The sequence below is a fragment of the Nerophis ophidion genome, linkage group LG13, assembly GCF_033978795.1.
Source record: "Nerophis ophidion isolate RoL-2023_Sa linkage group LG13, RoL_Noph_v1.0, whole genome shotgun sequence".
Taxonomy (NCBI): domain Eukaryota; kingdom Metazoa; phylum Chordata; class Actinopteri; order Syngnathiformes; family Syngnathidae; genus Nerophis; species Nerophis ophidion.
In genome coordinates this window covers 26,978,705-26,998,609 of record NC_084623.1, presented here as the reverse complement: position 1 = coordinate 26,998,609, position 19,905 = coordinate 26,978,705, and the positions used below count along the sequence as shown (strand labels likewise).

General features: G+C 38.7%; 1 protein-coding gene across 1 annotated transcript in view; it reads right to left on the bottom strand.

The window, feature by feature from the left end:
- LOC133564381 (inactive dipeptidyl peptidase 10-like) overlaps positions 1-18,013 on the bottom strand; it is a 326,503-nt gene extending 308,490 nt beyond the window's left edge. Inside the window, exon 1 of the mRNA XM_061918637.1 lies at positions 17,849-18,013. Coding sequence (XP_061774621.1) covers positions 17,849-17,908 — 60 coding nt within the window. The 5' untranslated portion in view covers positions 17,909-18,013. The remainder of the gene's footprint in view (positions 1-17,848) is intronic.
- Between the last annotated feature and the right edge of the window lie 1,892 nt (positions 18,014-19,905).

Sequence of the window (19,905 nt, the reverse complement as noted above, 5' to 3'; positions counted from 1 at the left end):
ACATCCAGAAACGCAGTCGACTTTTCTGGGCCCAAGATCATCTAAGATGGACTGATGCAAAGTGGAAAAGTGTTCTGTGGTCTGACGAGACCACATTTCAAATAGTTTTTGGAAATATTCGACTTTGTGTCATCCAGACCAAAGGGGAAGCGAACCATCCAGACTGTTATCGACGCAAAGTTCAAAAGCCAGCATCTATGATGGTATGGGGGTACATTAGTGCCCAAGACATGGGTAACTTAAACATCTGTGAAGGCACCATTAATGCTGAAAGGTACATACAGGTTTTGGAACAACATATGCTGCCATCTAAGCGCCGTCTTTTTCATGGACTCCCCTACTTATTTCAGCAAGACAAAGCCAAGCCACATTCAACACGTGTTACAACAGCGTGGCTCCGCAAAAAAAGAGTGCGGGTACTTTCCTGCCCCGCCTGCACTCCAGACCTGTCTCCCATCGAAAATGTGAAGCACATTATGAAGCGTAAAATATGACAGCGGAGACCCCGGACTGTTGAACGACTGAAGCTCTACATAAAACAAGAATGGGAAAGAATTCCACTTTCAAAGCTTCAACCGTTAGTTTCCTCAGTTCCCAAACATTTATTGAGTGTTGTTAAAATAAAATGTGATGTAACACAGTGGTGAACATGCCCTTTCCCAACTAACACATGCTAATTGTTAGCATGCTAACATGAACATGCTAACTTTTTTAGCCAATTTTGCTTCCGTTACCCCAGAGTCGTACAATTTTATACTTGACACATGCTAACTCTTAGCATGTTAACAATAGCATGCTAGATTTTCTAGCAAAAAATACTGGTACTTGTCTCATTACAAGTGTCGACATGCGAACGTTAGCATTTCAGTTCGGAATCGCGTATACAGTATTGTAGTTTTCTATGAAATTATTAAAGAAATATATTAAGAACAGTACATTTTAATATCTGGTCCCCTATTCACACATTAAACTTGTTAAGTGGATTTAAAGTGAGCTTTGATAGTGTACTGAAAAAGCTTTTGGCAATGAGCTTGCTTACCTGACAATCAGCCATTTTGGGGAAGTTACATCCTGGGATAGTCACATAACAACCACTCCTACATGTTTCTGATACGTCACTTAGCCAATTTAGCTAATAAATTCAAGCATAAACTGACCCTTTTTAATCTTTCACTTCCTAACATGCTATTGTGTCACTATTATTGGTATGAAGTCTTCATTGCTATATAAAAAGCAAACAATAATTGTACTTCTTGAAGACAAACATGGCCGTACATGTTAGCAGTGTGCGTAATTATGCAGGCTAGGTTATTATAACACTCACACACACACACACACGTGTGAAGGTGCAGCAGCAATCAACACCTTGCTTGTCAAACATATAAAGGAAACCTAATCCTACTTAAACAAAAGCAGGGGGCAGGAAAAAAAAAAATTAACATGTACTTTTACTACCTTCGTAGAGCCAAACAACTAATTATGTATCGACCAATTTTATAACAGCAAATCCTCTGTAGTTTGGATGCTATCTTTATTTTTTTCACAAAGCACTATCACCTGTGCTTACAAAGATTCTGACTTTTCATTGTGTAAATGTTGATGAGCATAAACTCATTATACGTTAGTTTTTATGCTTACTGTAACTACTTTAAAGGCCTACTGAAATTAGATTTTCTTATTCAAACGGGGATAGCAGGTCCATTCTATGTGTCATACTTGATCATTTTGCGACATTGCCATATTTTTGCTGAAAGGATTGAGTAGAGAACATCGACGATAAAGTTTGCAACTTTTGGTGGTGATAAAAAAGCCTTGCCTTTACCGGAATTCGCAGACGATGATGTCACAAGGGTGAGGGCTCCTCACGTCCTCACATTGTTTATAATGGGAGCCTCCAGCAGCAAGAGCAATTCGGACCGATAAAACAACAATTTCCCCATTGATTTGAGCGAGGATGAAAGATTTGTGGATATTGATAGCGAAGGACTAGAAAAAATAAATAAATAAAAAATAAAGTAAAAAAAAAAAAGGCGATTGCATTGGGACGGATTCAGATGTTTTTAGACACATTTACCAGGATAATTCTGGGAAATCCCTTATCATTTTTATTGTGTTGCTAGTGTTTTAGTGAGATTAAATAGTACCTGATAGTCGGAGGGGTGTGTCCACGGGTGTCTTGAGGCCAGTGTCGGAGGGAAGTCACGGCAGATACAAGGACAGCGCAAACTCCACAGACCTCCGGTAAGAGAAGACTTTTTAACACAATTTTTCCACCGAAGCCTGCTAGTTGACAAGTGGTCGGGAACCATGTTTGCTTGACCGCTCTGATCCATAGTAAAGCTTCACCTCCGGGAATTTTAAAACAAGGAATCACCGTGTGTTTGTGTGGCTAAAGGCTAGAGCTTCCCAACTCCATCTTTCTACTTTGAGTTCTCCATTATTAATTGAACAAATTGAAAAAAGATTCAGCAACACAGATGTCCAGAATACTGTTTAATTGTGCGATGAAAAAAGACGACTTTTTTCAGTGACGTTTTCAACAAGAAACTCCGCGGAAAATTAAAAATGTCAATTAAGTAAACTAAACCGGCCGTATTGGCATGTGTTGCAATGTTAATATTTCATCATTGATATATAAACTATCAGACTATCAGTTGGTAGTAGTGGGTTTCAGTAGGCCTTTAACAATTTTCAAAACAATCCATTTTTAAAACAATCCATTCATTCCGAACATTTGGGCTAATAATTTTCCAAGTGCAAAAAACACTGTAATAGCTGTTATGACCGTGCGACAGTATGTCGATAACATCCTTCCCTGCAACTTGAGAGTTGCGCTAGACAACAAGCTGGCAGCTCTAACTTTTGCCTCGTTCCCCAGCGCACATGTGTCTCAGTCTGCAGGCATTTTATTGGGTGTTTTGTTTTTTTGTTTTTGTCCTGTCTACCTACTCAGACAAATCATATTGTTGATGTAGATGCCCCTATTAGCAGTACAGATTTACTTTATAAAAGAGAAGTGTGGGATACTTCTCTTGTTGCCTTATTTGTATTTGCCTTTATTAAATGTAATTATATTATTATTTGATGCAGGAGGGAATAGAAAGAGACAAAAAGGAAGACAAAGGGGGAAATTGTGGGGACAAGATGTCACGCTTCGCGGCGCACTTGCTGCGCGGAGTTGCCACTTTGTGGATGCACACACGACCAGTCAGCAGGATTGCAGGGAGGAACACGTTTTAATATAATAAAACAAAAGAACACTGGTGCAAAAGGGGAAAAAACAAAGCGCGTGCCAATGCACAGAAAGCTAATGCTAACACGTAGCAGGAAACAGAAAACATTAAACGACGTGCCACACGCACGTGAAGCTAAGGCGGAACTTAGCACAAAATAATCTATGATACCAAATACAAACCGTGACGTGTTGCGAAAAGCAAACAATGGACAGAGGACGAACTAAGGAATCAGGTGGGCTTAAATACACAAATAATTATTAGAAACCGGTGTGTGACAGGAACCCGTGAGGAGGAACACAATACGTTGCCATGGTGACTAACACAAACAAGGAAGTGCTCAAACAAGGATCGGCAGAGTCCAGAAACAAAACATGAACAAAGACATAAAAATGGCAAAACCATGAACGATCCGAGTCACGGATCGTGACACAAGAGGTGTTAAGACAAAAAAACAACAACAACAACAAACACGCCAATAAGAACAACAACAACAACAGAACAGCATCAGCGGATAGAATATGTAAGAATATGATGGTAAAATTGATAGCAAAGAAGCAGTTGGTGAAATAAACAATACTAACACAGAAATGAGCATTATTACACTACAAATTGAGCAATACAAATACCAATAGCAGTAGCACTATTGATAATGAATAATAACAATAATTACCTATACTATCAGCAATACAATTGTTTCAAATGCAACAATACATATATGTAATGATGACTTGAAATACAAAAGAAAGCAGATATATGGAGTGGAAGAAAGACAAGCGGACTGTATTAACCTTGTAGATTGTTATAGTAACAATAGATTAAGCTTCGTCAGTGTGCCATGAGTTACCCAGGTTTCCCTAGGGCAGGGGTTGGCAACCTAAAATGTTGAAAGAGTCATATTGGACCAAAAATACAAAAACAAATATGTCTGGAGCTGCAAAAAAATAAAAGCCATATTACATACAGATAGTGTGTCACGAGATATGAATTGAATTAAGAGGACTTAAAGGAAACCAAATGAGCTCAAATATAGCTACATATGAGGCGTAATGATGCAATATGTACATACAGCTAGCCTAAATAGCATGTTAGCATCGATTAGCTTGCAGTCATGCAGTGAGCAAATATGTCTGATTATCACTCCACACAAGGCAATAACGTCAACAAAACTCACCTTTGTGCATTCATGCACAACGTTAAAAGTTTGGTGGACAAAATGAGACGCGAAAAGAAGTGGCATAAAACACGTCTTAGAAAGTCGGAGAAAGTTGTACATGTTAACCAGGGGTGTCCAAAGTGCGGCCCGCAGGTAATTTTTCAACGGCCCCAAGGCACATTTTAAAAATACGATTGAAAAATGTTTAAAACGTAAAAAGAGCAAACGGGTCAAATGTAACAAGAAAATGTTGCAATGTTTACTCTAATAACCCAAAGCTGCCATACAGGCTGTTTCTTTCTTTAGAAAATAATAATACATCAAAATCAATGTCATTATGAATTATTGACCTATTCAAGGCTCCGATTACGTCACGTAAAATGTTCCTCTTTGAGATATTTTTTGGGGAAAATGTTGCATATTTTGTGTTGGCCATATAAAAAACTGAGCTGTTTTTTTTTTAAAGAAGGGCTTAAAATGAACAAACAAAAAACAATAAAACTTATTATTGACGGATAGATCTAAAGTTGATCTCGGGATTATTGTGTTAAAAGTAAACAGTAAAAAAATGCATAATTTATTTTTTAACACTTTAATGAGTAGGACCTTTTTGGATCCCCAATCATTTTAGTGTGAATTGTTTTTAAGTGTCATTGCTCAAAAAATAATAATGAATTAAAATCAATGGTTTTATAAGTTATTGACTTTTTTAAGGCTCCAATTATTATATAATCTCAAATATTCCACTTATGAAAAATACTGGGTGATAATATTGCATATTTTGTGTTTTTTTCCATCAAAAAACAGGGTTTTCTTTGACAGAAAGAGCATACAACTTAAATCTTTAAAATCATTATATTGACAGATGGACCTAATGTTGATGTGGAGATTTAAAACTTCAATAATATTAAAACAAAATAATACTCAATAATGACGCCTTTTTTATATTTGTTTTGACCAAAACCCTTTGGGGATCAAGCCTGAGTGGAGGCCTAAATGTATATTGGTTATACATATATTGTATTGGTTTTTAAAATGTCAAAATGGCCCCCTCTTGCTTTGATTTTTCAGTGTGTGGCACTCAGTGCATAACATTTGCACACCCCTGATGTAAACAAACTACGGTGAGTTCAAAGACTGCCAAAATTAGTAGGATAAAACGGCGCTCGCCAAATACACAAATCAGTTAGGCATTTTTAATACAAACAGTGTGCTTAATAACAATTAGGGAGGTTTGTGTTATGTTTGTCCTCCTACAGAAACTATATTAAAACAAAAAATATATTTGTTATATTTTTTTCCTCTCATCTTTTTCCATTTTTCATTAATTTTTGAAAAAGCTCCAGAGAGCCGCTACGACGGAGCTAAAGAGCCGCATGCGGTTCGAGAGCCGTGGGTTGCCGACCCCCGCCCTAGGGCAACAACGGTAATATATGTTTGATGAAACGTGACTATATGCATGAGTGTATGGATGCATGCATATGTGCTTGCATATGTGTATATGTATGGTCGCACAGTGAATGTGCGTGTGGATGTACGAACTTTGAGTGTGTAGGTATGTACTGTATTTGTGTCTGTATGTGGGAGCGTAGGTACCTACGTGTGCTCATATGTATGTATGTATGTATATATGTATGAATAATTGTGTGTATGTGAGTATATATATATATACATACACACACACACACATATATATATATATATATATGTGTATATATATATATATATATATATATATATATATATATATATATATATATATATATATATGTGTGTGTGTATTTGTATGTGCAATATATTTGACTTGTACAATATAAAATTTAAACAGTGTGAAGTAGGTGGAACCGGGCAGGTCACTCTTATATTCAAATGTCCAAATTTTCTAAACACAGAAGCCTTTTGACTCATTCAAAGTAGCACTTTGATATGTACACCAATGAGATTCATCAGTCAAATTAAAAGTAATGTTAAATGTGTATTTCTAATTCATTAATCATTTATATGTGTTTCACATTGTTTCCTGCATGTAAAACTATAATTATTCACTATGAAATATATTTTGTGTTCATATTTCTGGCTATCTGTAACAAATTAATAGGAATTTACACAATTTATTTTGGGAAATATTGACAGAGCTTTTAGAAATGACAACAAACAACTACTACTACTGCAGATGAACTCCTGTGTGCATAAAATGTCTTTGTGAAAAAGGCAGATGATTATTTTCGGCTTTGGAATGACAAATCTACTCCCAGTGAAAGAGGAGATAAAGACTACCACTGGCATCCTTCTATCATTTATATAGTCTCCGACTCAAGAGTTATTATTGCAATCGTTCTTGTGACCGAGTCCAGCCATCCATCACTACTGATGAATGTCGCCAGCTTGTAAAACATCAGAATGCTAAATAGTGATGAGATGCTTGCATAATACATAAACATTCACTTGTGATTACATGAAACATCAAATAAACATGTTTACGTCATTGTTTGGTGCTTTTAAATGTGCACACAGCAGAGCAGTAATCAAGACTACTTGTGAATTCTGTTTTCCCCACAAATCGGCAATCTATTTGTGGCTGTGTGGCATGTATTGTTTTAAAAAGGTTAAAAAAGTGTATATATATATATATATATATATATATATATATACATATATATATATATATATATATATATATATATATTTTTTTTTTTTTTTTTTTTTTTTTTAATACAATACTTAAAGAGGAACACTACTTTTTAGGGATTTGTGCCTATTGTTTACAATCCTTATGAAAAACAAAAACAAATACATGTTGTTTTGTTTGTACATTCTAAATTGTAATACTCGGCTAGTTCTGGTTGGCTAGCAATGCTGCTAATGGGAGCAATCCATTCTCCCTCTAAACCTCTCTAAAAATGTGTCCAGCCAACAATACTATAATTACAGTGCATTTGGAAAGTATTCACAGCGCCTCACTTTTTCCACATTTTGTTATGTTCCAGCCTCATTCCAAAATGGAAAAATAAATGTGTGTCCTCAAAATTCTACACACAATAATCCATATTATGAAAAAAAAATTTTTGTTTGCACATTTATTTTAAAAATAAATAAATAATAATAAGAAGAATACACGTGTACATAAATATTCACAGCTTTTGCTCAATACTTTGTTGATGCACCTTTGGCAGCAAAAACCGCCTCAAGTCTTTTTGAATACGATGCCACAAGCTGGGCACACCTATAGTATCTTTGAGCAGTTTCACCCATTCTTTTTTGAAGCACCTCTCAAGCTCCATCAGGTTGGATGGGAAGCGTCGGTCCATGGTAGAGATGCGCGGTTTGCGGTTTCATCCGCGGAGTCCGCGGATAAACTCCGCGGATAAACCGCGGGTCGGGCGGGTGACATGACGATAAAATAAATTTTAAATTGATTCGGACGGGTAGCGATTGAACCATTTGGAAATATATGACATACATGGTTCAGAGATCGGTAACTTTTACCGTTCAAAGAGCCATTTCGGACCCGTGTCATAAAGCGATGAGGACAATAGTTGACGTAAACATTCTCAATTACGTCTGCTGGCAGTCACCCAGTTAATAAGTATTAGGGCGTGCTATGAAGCCTTTGCCTTTGACGCCTTCTACAACATGTAAAATTTACTTGCAAGTCCAGCAATATGTTGTGTGTGGCTTCCACTGACACACGCACACGACTGCAAGGTATACTGGGTGATACAGACTACACTAATGGCTGTGATATAAACAACTTTGACAATGTTAATAATATGCGCCACGCTGTGAAGCTACACGAAACAACAATGACAAACACATTTCGGGAGAACATCCTCACAGTAACACAACATAAACGCAACACAACAAATACCCAGAATCCTTTGCATCCATGACACTTCCTGACTATATTATACACCCCACTAGCAGCAACCCCCCCCCCGTGCGTCTGTAAGGTGGGCGGGGTTGGGGGCGCGGGGGTGTAAAGTATATTCAGGAAGTGTCATGATGCAAAGGATTCTGGGTATTTGTTGTGTTGGGTTTATGTTGTGTTACTGTGAGGATGTTCTCCCGAAATGTGTTTGTCATTCTTGTTTGGTGTGGCTTCACAGTGTGGTGCATATTAGTAAGAGTGTTAAAATTGTTTATATCGCAACCATTAGTGTACTCTGTATCACCTAGTATGCCCTTCAATCTTGTACGTGTGTCTGCGGAAGCTGCATACAACATGTTGCTAGACTGGCAATCAGTTCGTACATGTTGTTGAAGGTGTCAAAGGCAATGGCTTCACAGCACGCCCTTATTCCCGTTATCTGAATGAGCACCATCGGGTATTCGCGAGAACGTTGATGGCTCCCATTGCCTTCTTTACTTTGTGACATGGGTCAAACTAGTTCTTTTAGTGGTAAAGGTCGCGGACTCCGGATATATAACAACGGGCGGGAGGCGGGCCGTTGTGGTTCTGATAAAATGTTGGTTCGGGTGTATGGCGGGTGGGTGACGACTTTAGTGATGCGGTTGCGGGTGATATAATGGTTGTGTGCTTTGGGTCTTTGTGCGGCTGAAATATCAATCGCGCCCTAGTCTGAGTTCAAGTGCACTCTGGAGCAGGGTTTCATCCAGGATGTCTCTCTCTACATTGCTGCATTCATCTTTCCTTCTAACCTGACTAGGCTCCCAGTTCCTGCCGCTGAAAAACATCCCCACCAAATGATGCTGCAACCACCATGCTATACAGTAGTAATGGTATTGGCCTGGTGATAAGGTCTGTCTTGTTTCCTCCAAACATGACACCTGGCATTCACACCGAATAGTTCAATATTTGTCCCATCAGACCAGAGAATTTTGTTAATAAAGATCTGAGAGTCTTCCTGGTGCAATTTGGCAAACCTTTGTAAAGGAATGAATTCCGTCCGGCCAAGCTACCACATAGGCCTGATTAGTGGGTTGCTGCAGGGATGGTTGTCTTTCTGTGACAGTCTTCTCTCTCCACATAGGAATGGTGTATCTCTGATAGAGTGACCATCGGGTTCTTGGTCACCTCCCTAAGGAGGGCCCTTGTCTCCTGATCGCTTAGTCTAGATGCCTGGCCAGCTTTAGGAAGAGTCCTGGTGGTTCCAAAGGCAGACGATATTTTCCTTTACCCTTCCCCAGATTTGTGCCTTGAAACAATCCTGTCTCGGACGTCTGCAGACCATTCCTTCGACATCATTCTTGGTTTATAGTCTACCATGTACTGTCAAGCGTGGAACCTTATTTATAGACAGGTGTGTACCTTTCCAAATCATGTCCAACCAACCTAAATTACCAGAGATAATGTGAAGACTGTGTGGCATAACGATGCCGGATTTGTTCCTCTGAGGATGCGTCGGGCAAAAACACAGCTTGAGGTAAGATATAAAGTATTTATTTAACGAATAAAAGGCTAAGGAATAAAAATACTGGTGCTAACAGAAAGGTAAACAAATGGCGCTAGCATGGAGGCTAGGAATATGAACAGAAACACTGTACTTAGCACAAAGGCACAAAAAGGGAAAAACAAAACAACTAGCATGGAAGCTAGGAATAAAATAAAGCTTAGCGTGGAAGCTAGCGAGAAAGAGCATGAAAAAACAAGTCATCAGCAGTTGCGTGAAAGCAAACTAGAGTCGGACAATTAATGACGAAAAGCGTCAAGCTTATATAAGGGAGGTGATAACGAGAAACAGGTGTGCATGGAAGGCAAGGGGCAGGTGAACTAATAAGCTACTATGGTGACAGAATAAACAGGAAATAAGTAAGTCCAAACAACAGAATGTGATACAATAATGGAACAAAACATAAGTATGGAATGATCCGGATATCGGATCAGAATAGATAGACTCCAATTTAGCTGTAGGAACATCTCAAGGATGATCAGTTGAAACAGGGTGCCCCTGAGCTCACCTTTGAGCTTCATGACAAAGGCATTGAATACTTATGTACTGTGATTTCTTAGATTTTTATTTTTTTATAAATTTGCAAATAATTATTTAAAAAAACTTGTTCACATTGTCATTAGGGAGTATTGTGTGTAGAATTTTGAGGACAAAATTGATGTTTTCATTTTTGAATGAGGCTGTAACATAACAAAATCATTCAATCATCAACATTATTTGCAGAGTATAATTATTGATTTGCAAAAAATATTTTTTGGACTAATTAGGTAAAGTTGCATCATTTTCCACGGCACACCGACAATATTTCACGGCACACGGCACAGTGGTTCAAAAACACTGGTTTAAACGGCAATTATTATCAGGCAGCAGCTTGCAGGTGGGCTTCAAGGGGTCTCACTACAGTACAGCAGGACTGCTTCACAGCCGGAGGTTTGTCCATTCATGTTGGTTGGACGTGTCCTCTCCAGTCCTCTCCACCCACACGCAGATGGCAGCTATGAAGTGCAACTTTCAGGGAAGCAGAAGATGTGTCACTGAGTGTGCATGAAGTTGAGTCTCTGATGTAATGATAGGAGTAATGTTTCTTACAAGTCCTACCCAAAGTAAATACAAAGTTGGATTTGAAGTATTTAGACTAGAAACTGCGTTCTATTTCAGAGATAACGCACTGAACTAAAGTCCTATACCCAGCAGTCAGAATGTGTCAAAGTGCTAGTGATGCCAATAAATATTATTTAGATATTATTCTTTTATTTTGACCTTTTTTTTTCCAGAAAGATGTGCATTTATTTTTTTATTAAAATGTTTGGACTGGAAACCCCAATAATAATCAAGCATCCTGTCATGATACAGCATTTCCTGCTAATCTAACACTGGTGGTGACGACATCTCACTCTGTACTGAGCAGGTTTGCATCCTAAAATGCATTGCTAAACAGATTTGGGGAGTTTTTGAGGTATAAAAACGTCAAAAATGTGATTTGGTTGCAAATATATATTGCCGGATTGTGCTCCAGCCGGCATTAAAAAGACACATAAAGACGTTGATTTTCACAGTTGTCCTGTTACAACTTTTTTGCTCTTGACACGATACCTATATTGGTGCCTTAAATATTAACCAATACTGATATTAATCAATACAATATCTGTACTTTAAAGGCCTACTGAAACCCACTACTACCGACCACGCAGTCTGATACTTTATATATCAATGATGAAATCTTAACATTGCAACACATGCCAATACGGCCTTTTTAGTTTACTAAATTGCAATTTTAAATTTCGCGCAAAGTATCCTGTTGAAAACGTTGCGGTATGATGACGCGTATGATGACGCGTGCGCGTGACGTCACAGATTGTAGCAGACATTTTAATCCCAGCACCGATCCCAGCTATAAGTCGTCTTCTTTAATCGCATAATTACACAGTATTCTGGACATCTGTGTTGCTGAATCTTTTGCAATTTGTTCAATTAATAATGGAGACGTCAAAGAAGAAAGATGTAGGAGGGAAGCGGTGTATTGCAACCGCCTTTAGCAACACTAACACAGCCGGTGTTTCCTTGTTTACATTCCCGAAAGCTGACGGTGAAGCTTTACTATGGAACAGAGCAGTCAAGCGAACATGGTTCCCTACCACATGTCAACCGGCAGGTTTCAGTGAGAAAATGGTGGCAATAAGTCGGCTCTTACCGTAGACATGAGCGGAGAGTTTGCGTCGTTCTTCCTGCAGCTGCGGACTCTCTTGCCTCCTCCCACCGGCCGCCCCCGACCGTTGGATGCTTACACCGTGGAGGAGGGGGGGAAAAAAATCTCACCCCGGCTGCCTCGCCTCGTCGAGGAACGTGGCTTCCCATGGAGACACTGGCGGTCACCACACCCGTGGGCACACCCCTCCGACTTCCAGGTACGACCATATAATCTCACTAAAACACTAGTAACACGATAAGCTGATAAAGGATTTTCCAGAATTATCCTAGTAAATGCGTCTAATAACATGAGAATTGCTCCCACTGCCCTCGTCTTTTTTTTTCTAGTCCTTCACTCTCACTTTCCTCATCCACGAATCTTTCATCCTCGTTTAAATAAATGGGGAAATCGTTGCTTTCTTGGTTTGAATCGCTCTCGCTGCTGGTGGCCATGATTGTAACAATGTGAGGATGTGAGGAGCTCCACAACTTGTGACGTCACGCGCACATCGTCTGCTACTTCCGGTACAGGCAAGGCTTTTTTATTAGCGACCAAACTTTATCGTCGATGTTCTTTACTAAATCCTTTCAGCAAAAATATGACAATATCGCGAAATGATCAAGTATGACACATAGAATGCACCTGCTATACCCGTTTGAATAAGAAAATCTAATTTCAGTAAGCCTTTAATATATGATATCACAATTTATACATACTTGTATTATTTTGTAGTGTGTAATGTTAGAAATGTTTGATCAGGTGAAATTAGTCAAACAGTTACCAATGGTAGTTATCAAAAAACACTAACTTATTTATCTTTAACAGTCTGGAAAGGACATATCCTGTCTTCAATTTTAAGTGGAGTGGTAATTGTTTTTGGCAACACTTAGTTGCCACTATGATTCAGGAAGTTAAGCTCATGTAAGTTTAATGATGCAGGCACCTTTGTTACTGGATACTTTCTCATACGCTTCTGCCTTGGAGACTTTGTATGTGTAATTGATAAGCAACTATAATTATGCGTTACTTGTTTATATTGACAAATGTGCTGATTTATACTGCAATATTGTTCAATTAAAAGCATGTTCTGGACCGAAAATCACTTTATATTCTCTACTGCTCGCGATGTGTTACCATATTTAAGTCATTGTGTAGAAATATGGGGAAACAATTACAAAAGCGCACTACATACTGTAACGACCTGGTTGCAAAGTGATGCAGGAGTTGTTCTCCCAAGATGCAGACGAACTTCGGACACAGTATGCAGGTAGGAAATGATTTATTTCATCAATAAATCAGGAGGGAACCAAAAGCGTGCTCATAGCACAGAAGGCAAAAGCTAAGGGGGCTAGCGTGGGAGCTAGCAAACAAAAGGAGCTTAGCGCAGGGGCATCGCCAGACAGATTTCACTGGAGCACGTGCCCCAGTGTTGATCTGCAGTGCCCCAGTAAAAATTTCACCAATAAAAAAAAACGCTTCAAAGTTTTAAGTCTACATAACATAGACAACAGCGCACATACTACTTAGTATGGTAATTGATTGCTACTGTATTCACTCCACGTAACAATGAGCACGTAGCTAATTAATATGGTAATTTATTCACGTGTGGATCGAGACTTCAGTTGAGAGAGAGAGAGAGAGAGAGAGAGAGAGGATGAGAATCACTGCGTGAGGTAGGTAACTTTAGCCAACAACAATTTGGTAATTACATTATTTTGATTTTGATTTGACTCAAACTGTAACTCCTTGATGGATTTAAGAAAGTTATTCGCCCCCAGCAGAGAAGAAGCAGCAGGAATGAGAGATGTAAGTGAAGTTCTAGCTTGCTAGGCAACATCATTGTCTTAAGTTGATGCTAAGTTAGCTAACGTTATTCCTTGTATCAAGACAGACATATTCATTTGCTGTACGAGCTGTCGGGGAATTTCCAATGAACATGACACATAATGTTGGTTATTGTCTGCCGGTTCTGCATCAATGATGATTTGGAGTAAGCATGTGTGAGTTGAGTGCTTCTCAAATGGTTTATCTTCAGGAAGAAAAACATTTTTCCATATCATCAAGTCGTGAGCCAAATTTTTAAATCATTCAAGTTTATTTCACAGAAAAATAGCACAGTAGACTTGTCTTGTTAATCGGTGTGACTTTGACTAAAATAATCTTGTTTTGTCACCAGAAAAATGGCTACAGCTAAAGCATTTGGTTTTGTTTCCAGAAAAAATAGTAACATTTCTGTATTTGTTTTCAGAAAGATGGCTGAAAATATCGGGTTTTGTTGCCCCATTTAAATTTAAAAAAATATATATTTCCATGTCTGGCAGCTGCAGTCAATCACCGGTAATCAGCACATCTGAAGTTGATCAGAGGTCCTGCCTTCAAAAGCCTGCACAACCTGCTATCCCGGGACGGAACGTAACCATCCATTTGCGTCCCGTAAGCCGACTAACCCTGCTATATGCACACTTTGCCCTCTGTGTTTTTCTTCCCCGTGATTTTGATTGTCTTGTGTCCTCATTGACGATCATACTGTACACCTCCGTTCTTGCGTTGACAGGCTGTGTCTCGTCATTCTTTGCTCCCCCTGCGTCCCAGACTGCCTCTTGGATATTGACCTCCCGCTTGGACACGGACCTCCTATGCCCCGCTATTGCCCCCCGCCCCCATGACTTCTTGCTTGCCTCACGGACATTCGAGCCTGACTTTCCCCTCTGGGACTTCCGCCTCTCGCTCAACACAACAGCTAATCTCAACACATTGTCACACACCATACACCCTTTTGGATTTAGTCACTCTTCATTCTCTAGTTAATAGTATTTTATAGTATATCCATCCAGAGTATAGATATTAGGGCTCTGAATCTTTGGGTGTCCCACGATTCGATTCAATATCGATTCTTGGGGTCGCGATTCGATTATAAATCGATTTTTTCGATTCAACGCGATTTTCGATTCAAAATCGATATTTTTCCGATTCAAAACGATTCTGTATTCATTCAATACATAGGATTTCAGCAGGATCTACCCCAGTCTGCTGACATACAAGCAGAGTAGTAGATTTAAAAAAAAAAGCTTTTATAATTGTAGAGGACAATGTTTTATCAACTGATTGCAATAATGTAAATTTGTTTTAACTATTAAACAAACCAAAAATATGACTTATTTTATCTTGTCAAGCTTATGAGATGCGATGCAAGTGTAAGCCACTGTGACACTACTGTTCTTCCTTTTTATTTTTATAAATGTCTAATGATAATGTCAATGAGGGATTTTTAATCACTGCTATGCTGAAATTATAACTAATATTGACACTGTTGTTGATAATATTCATTTTTGTTTCACTACCTCTGGTTTGTTCTGTGTCGTGTTTTTGTCTTCTCTCAATTGCTCTGTTTATTGCAGTTCTGAGTGTTGCTGGGTCAGGTTTGGTTTTGGAATTGGATTGCATTGTTATGGTATTACTGTGTATTGTTTTGTTGGATTGATAAAAAAAATAAAATAAATAAAATGAAAAAAATATATATTTTTTTAAAATCGATTTTTAAAAAATGAGAATTGATTCTGAATCGCACAACGCATTCGATTCGATTCGTATTCGAATCGATTTTTTCCAACACCCCTATTACCTACCTTATCCGAGGTCGGGTCGCGGGGGCAGCAGCCTAAGCAGGGGAGCCCAGACTTCCCTCTCCCCAGCCACTTCGCCTAGCTCTTCCCGGGGGATCCTGAGGCGTTCCCAGGCCAACCGGGAGACAATGTCTTCCCAACGTGTCCTGGTCTTCCCCGTGGCCTCCTACCGGTTGGACGTGCCCTAAACACCTCACTATGGAGGCGTTCGGGTGGCATCCTGACCAGATGCCCGAACCACCTCATCTGGCTCCTCTCGATGTGGAGGAGCAGCGGCTTTACTTTGAGTTGCTCCTGGATGACAGAGCTTCTCACCCTATCTCTAAGGGAGACCCCCGCCACACGGCGGAGGAAACTCATTTCGGCCGCTTGTACCCGTGATCTTATCCTTTCAGTCATGACCCAAAGCTGATGACCATAGGTGAGGATGGTAACGTAAATCGAGTGTTGCTGGGTCAGGTTTGGTTTTGGAAATGGATTGCATTGTTATGGTATTATTGTGTATTGTTTTGTTGGATTGATTAAAAAAAAAAAAAACATTTTTTTTAAATGAGAATCGATTCTGAATCACACAACGTGAAAATAGCGATTAAAATTCTAATCGATTTTTTCCCACACCCCTAATATATATATATATATATATATATATATATATATATATGTATATATATATATATATATATATATATATATATATATACATATACATATAAAATACATCATTGAGCTTAACTACGCCATCTTGTGGTCTGTGCAGTCTACACGTGTGTCCTGATCGTCAACCAGAAAACAGGTAAGGGATGTAAAAGTGGCAGAAAATGGAAGTGCTCAGGAAGAGGAAACAAAGACATAAAAACACAGGGAACTTTGAACTCAACTGATTTAAAACCTGGCACGCAGACTGTGACAACTAACAATTCTTATTACAAAAAAAAATACTACTATTGGCTCAAAATAACCAACCACATGCAACTTTTTTGAACAACACAACGAAAACACATTTTCATTATTTTTAAACATACAGGTAGAGAACAGAATAATTTCAGTCTTATCACATTAGTATCAATCTGATAATACCACTTGCCTAGTATCAAGAATATGGATATGCGGATGGATGGCCCATCTCAGGACATGTTCCATAGTTACGGAATGTATGCGAAAATATGTTTGATGTCATATTTTCACAAACACTATATTAGTATGTCTTACAATATGTATTTCCATTCAATGAAATGAGTCCACTGTATCCCCGGGACTCCAACACACACAAACACACACGCACGCGCGCACACACACGTATGCTCAGACACACCTGCACGCATGTACACACACACACACACACACACCACACACCACACCACACACAACGGAGATCATTGGCAACATTGCAAACGTCCAAGCAAACACAGCAGTGTTGTATTTTCCAACAAAGCACAAACAACACAATTTAAAATGATCAGCATCTTTCCAAACATCTTCTCAATATGCACCAAGATCAGCTATAATTAAGTTGAATGCAATGAAATGGATTATAATTACATGAAATTTAATTTGGTTAAATATAATGACATGGAACATAATTACATGAAATATAACAATATTAAATATAATGAAATCAAATGGAATTACATGGAAAAGATAGCTCCAGCACCCACCGCGACCCCAAAAGGAATAAGCGGTAGAAAATGGGTGGGTGGATGTATAATTAAATATAATTAGATTAAATATAATCACATGAATAATAGTCAAACCAAATACAATTGCATAAAGTACAACAACAATTAATATAATTAAATTGGATACAATTACTTGAAATATAATCAAATTAAATATAATTGCGTGGAATGTAACGACATGAAATATAATCAAAATAGATATTTCATGAAAATTTAACATAATTACATTAAATATAAATAAATGGACTATATATCATACAAATAAATATAATTACTTGAAATGAAATGAAATAAAAAAGTATACAATGACAGGAAATATGATCAAATTAGATATAATTACGTGAAATGTAATGACATGAAAAAAATAAATGGAATATTCCATCCATCTATCCATTTTCTACCGCTTTGGGTCTCGGGGGGTGCTGGAGCCTATCTCAGCAGCATTTGGGCGGACGGCGGGATACACCCTGGACAAGTCGACACCTTAAATGGAATATTATTACATCAAATAATAATGACATTAGATATAATGAAATGAATTATATATTTAACGCTGCTTACCTTGATGTTCTTTGTAGACTGGCATTGAACTTGATGCGATACGGTGGCCGTTTGGTTCATGTCGTTCCAAAGACAAATCCAAGCGGAACAATAAAAGTCCAGCAAATGTGGAATTTAATTCTTATTTTCCTTTAGTAAACTTTTTTTTCCCAGTAAATGAAAGTGATGTTTTCTTCCAAAAGCAGCAGAGAAAAATAATGATGCTGTGAGGTGGAATGTTGCTGTTGAACTGAGCTACGAGCCTCCACAATGCTTCACTCAAGGCACACACATACTTTATACACACTCTCTCACACACACACACAATTTACACACACACACATTGAAAGATGTCCATGTTGTTACAGCAGAATAAACTATTTTATTTCATGCATCTTCTTTTTCACAATTACTTTTTTAAAGAAAGTGTTTGTAATTTTAGTAAAGATGCAGTCGACTTCACCAAGAGGCAGAAATGATGGACAAGCCATGGAGCGGGGCTTTGTTGCCATGGCAACTCCTTCTCATCATGCTACAGGCGCGCTCTAATGCCAAATAGAAATGTTTCTACTTAGTACATTAGTACCTCCTTAATAAATCTTCTAAAAGCGAAGCAATTTTCTTATGTAAACACAAATTATTCATGCCAGACAGAGAACATATTAACACAAAACACGTTTTATAGACATCAATAGAGAAGAATGATACAATACAACATGAAATACATATAAATAATTGATAAAATGTATAGTTTATACAAACATGTATTGTCATTTTTACTTTTATTGAACACACATCTTGGCAATGAGCAGAGACGCAGAAGGATAGTGTTGCGACACACACAGCTCTGTGCTCCCCTCTTCTGCGGGAGCGCTCAGGGGCTCTGCTGTGAGCACTGGACACGCCCCCGTGCTCGCCACGCAGACCACGCCCACATTCCGCCACAGCCGGCGGCAATCAACAATCAACACACCTGGATTTGATGAGGGACGACAGCATAAAGAGCCTCACCGCTGACTTCTCTTCGTCAGAACGTAGCTCTGCTAGCAGTAAGCTTCACATCTCTGACTTCCCCTCTTGATCTCGCTCATTTGCTTGTTTCCTTTCCTTGTGCCTTTGTTTCCTGATCCCTTTTTATCTCTCGCTCTCCCCACAGTGCCCTTGTCTCAGCCGTTGCAGTGTACCTCCGCTGCCATTTTTCCCTCCTCGACTTTGTTTTGCTCTCCCCAATCCTTGACCCAGTTTTGGACTTCCGGATTTCTCTCTCCTGCCTTTGACCTCCGGGGGCTCGGACCTCGGACCCCCCCTGGCTTCTTCACCTTGGACTTGGATGCTGAAAACCCAACACTCACCTCAACAAACCTTACGATATTTACATATGGTAATTTCAACACATAGTCTTCCATGCAAACACATAGTAGCATACACACTCCACGTAATAATCAAGCACTCAATAAACCTGTTGAGCTTCATATCCCTTTTTCGTGCTGTCTCCTTCCCCAGTCCGACATAACAGATAGAGCTACTTCTGTACTTTGCTACAAGTTATTTTTCAATTCAACAATGTTTCTCACCTTCTTTGTCAAAGTGCTGGCACTCACATCTTTATTTGGCCCCACTGTGGAAAATTGTTGTAGCCGTATTCAATAAAAAAGAAGTAAAGAGACTGAAACGCCAGTGTGTAAATTGTTTTTTCGAGCACTAGCTTGCACTGAATGATTCAGACAAACTACTTTGTTACCCGTAAAGTTTGGTTGTGCAATAACCTAGACAACATAGGAAAACAAGGAGAACATTTGCTCACTGCTCCCTTCACCTTCCAGGGGGTGAACAGGGGGATGTGTCACATGCAGAGGAAAAATGTCACCACACCTAGAGTGTTTGCGACGGTCATTGGTACTTTAACTTTAATAAAATCCTCGTCAAAAAACAAATCGTATGAAAAGTGGGGCGTCTTCAAGACTCAGGGTACCACTGTAAATGTATCGTACAATGGGGTACATACTGTATATTTTAAATATCTCGTCTTTTTTGCTGTGTTTGCCAGCATGTTTATTGATCAATATGTTACTAAACTG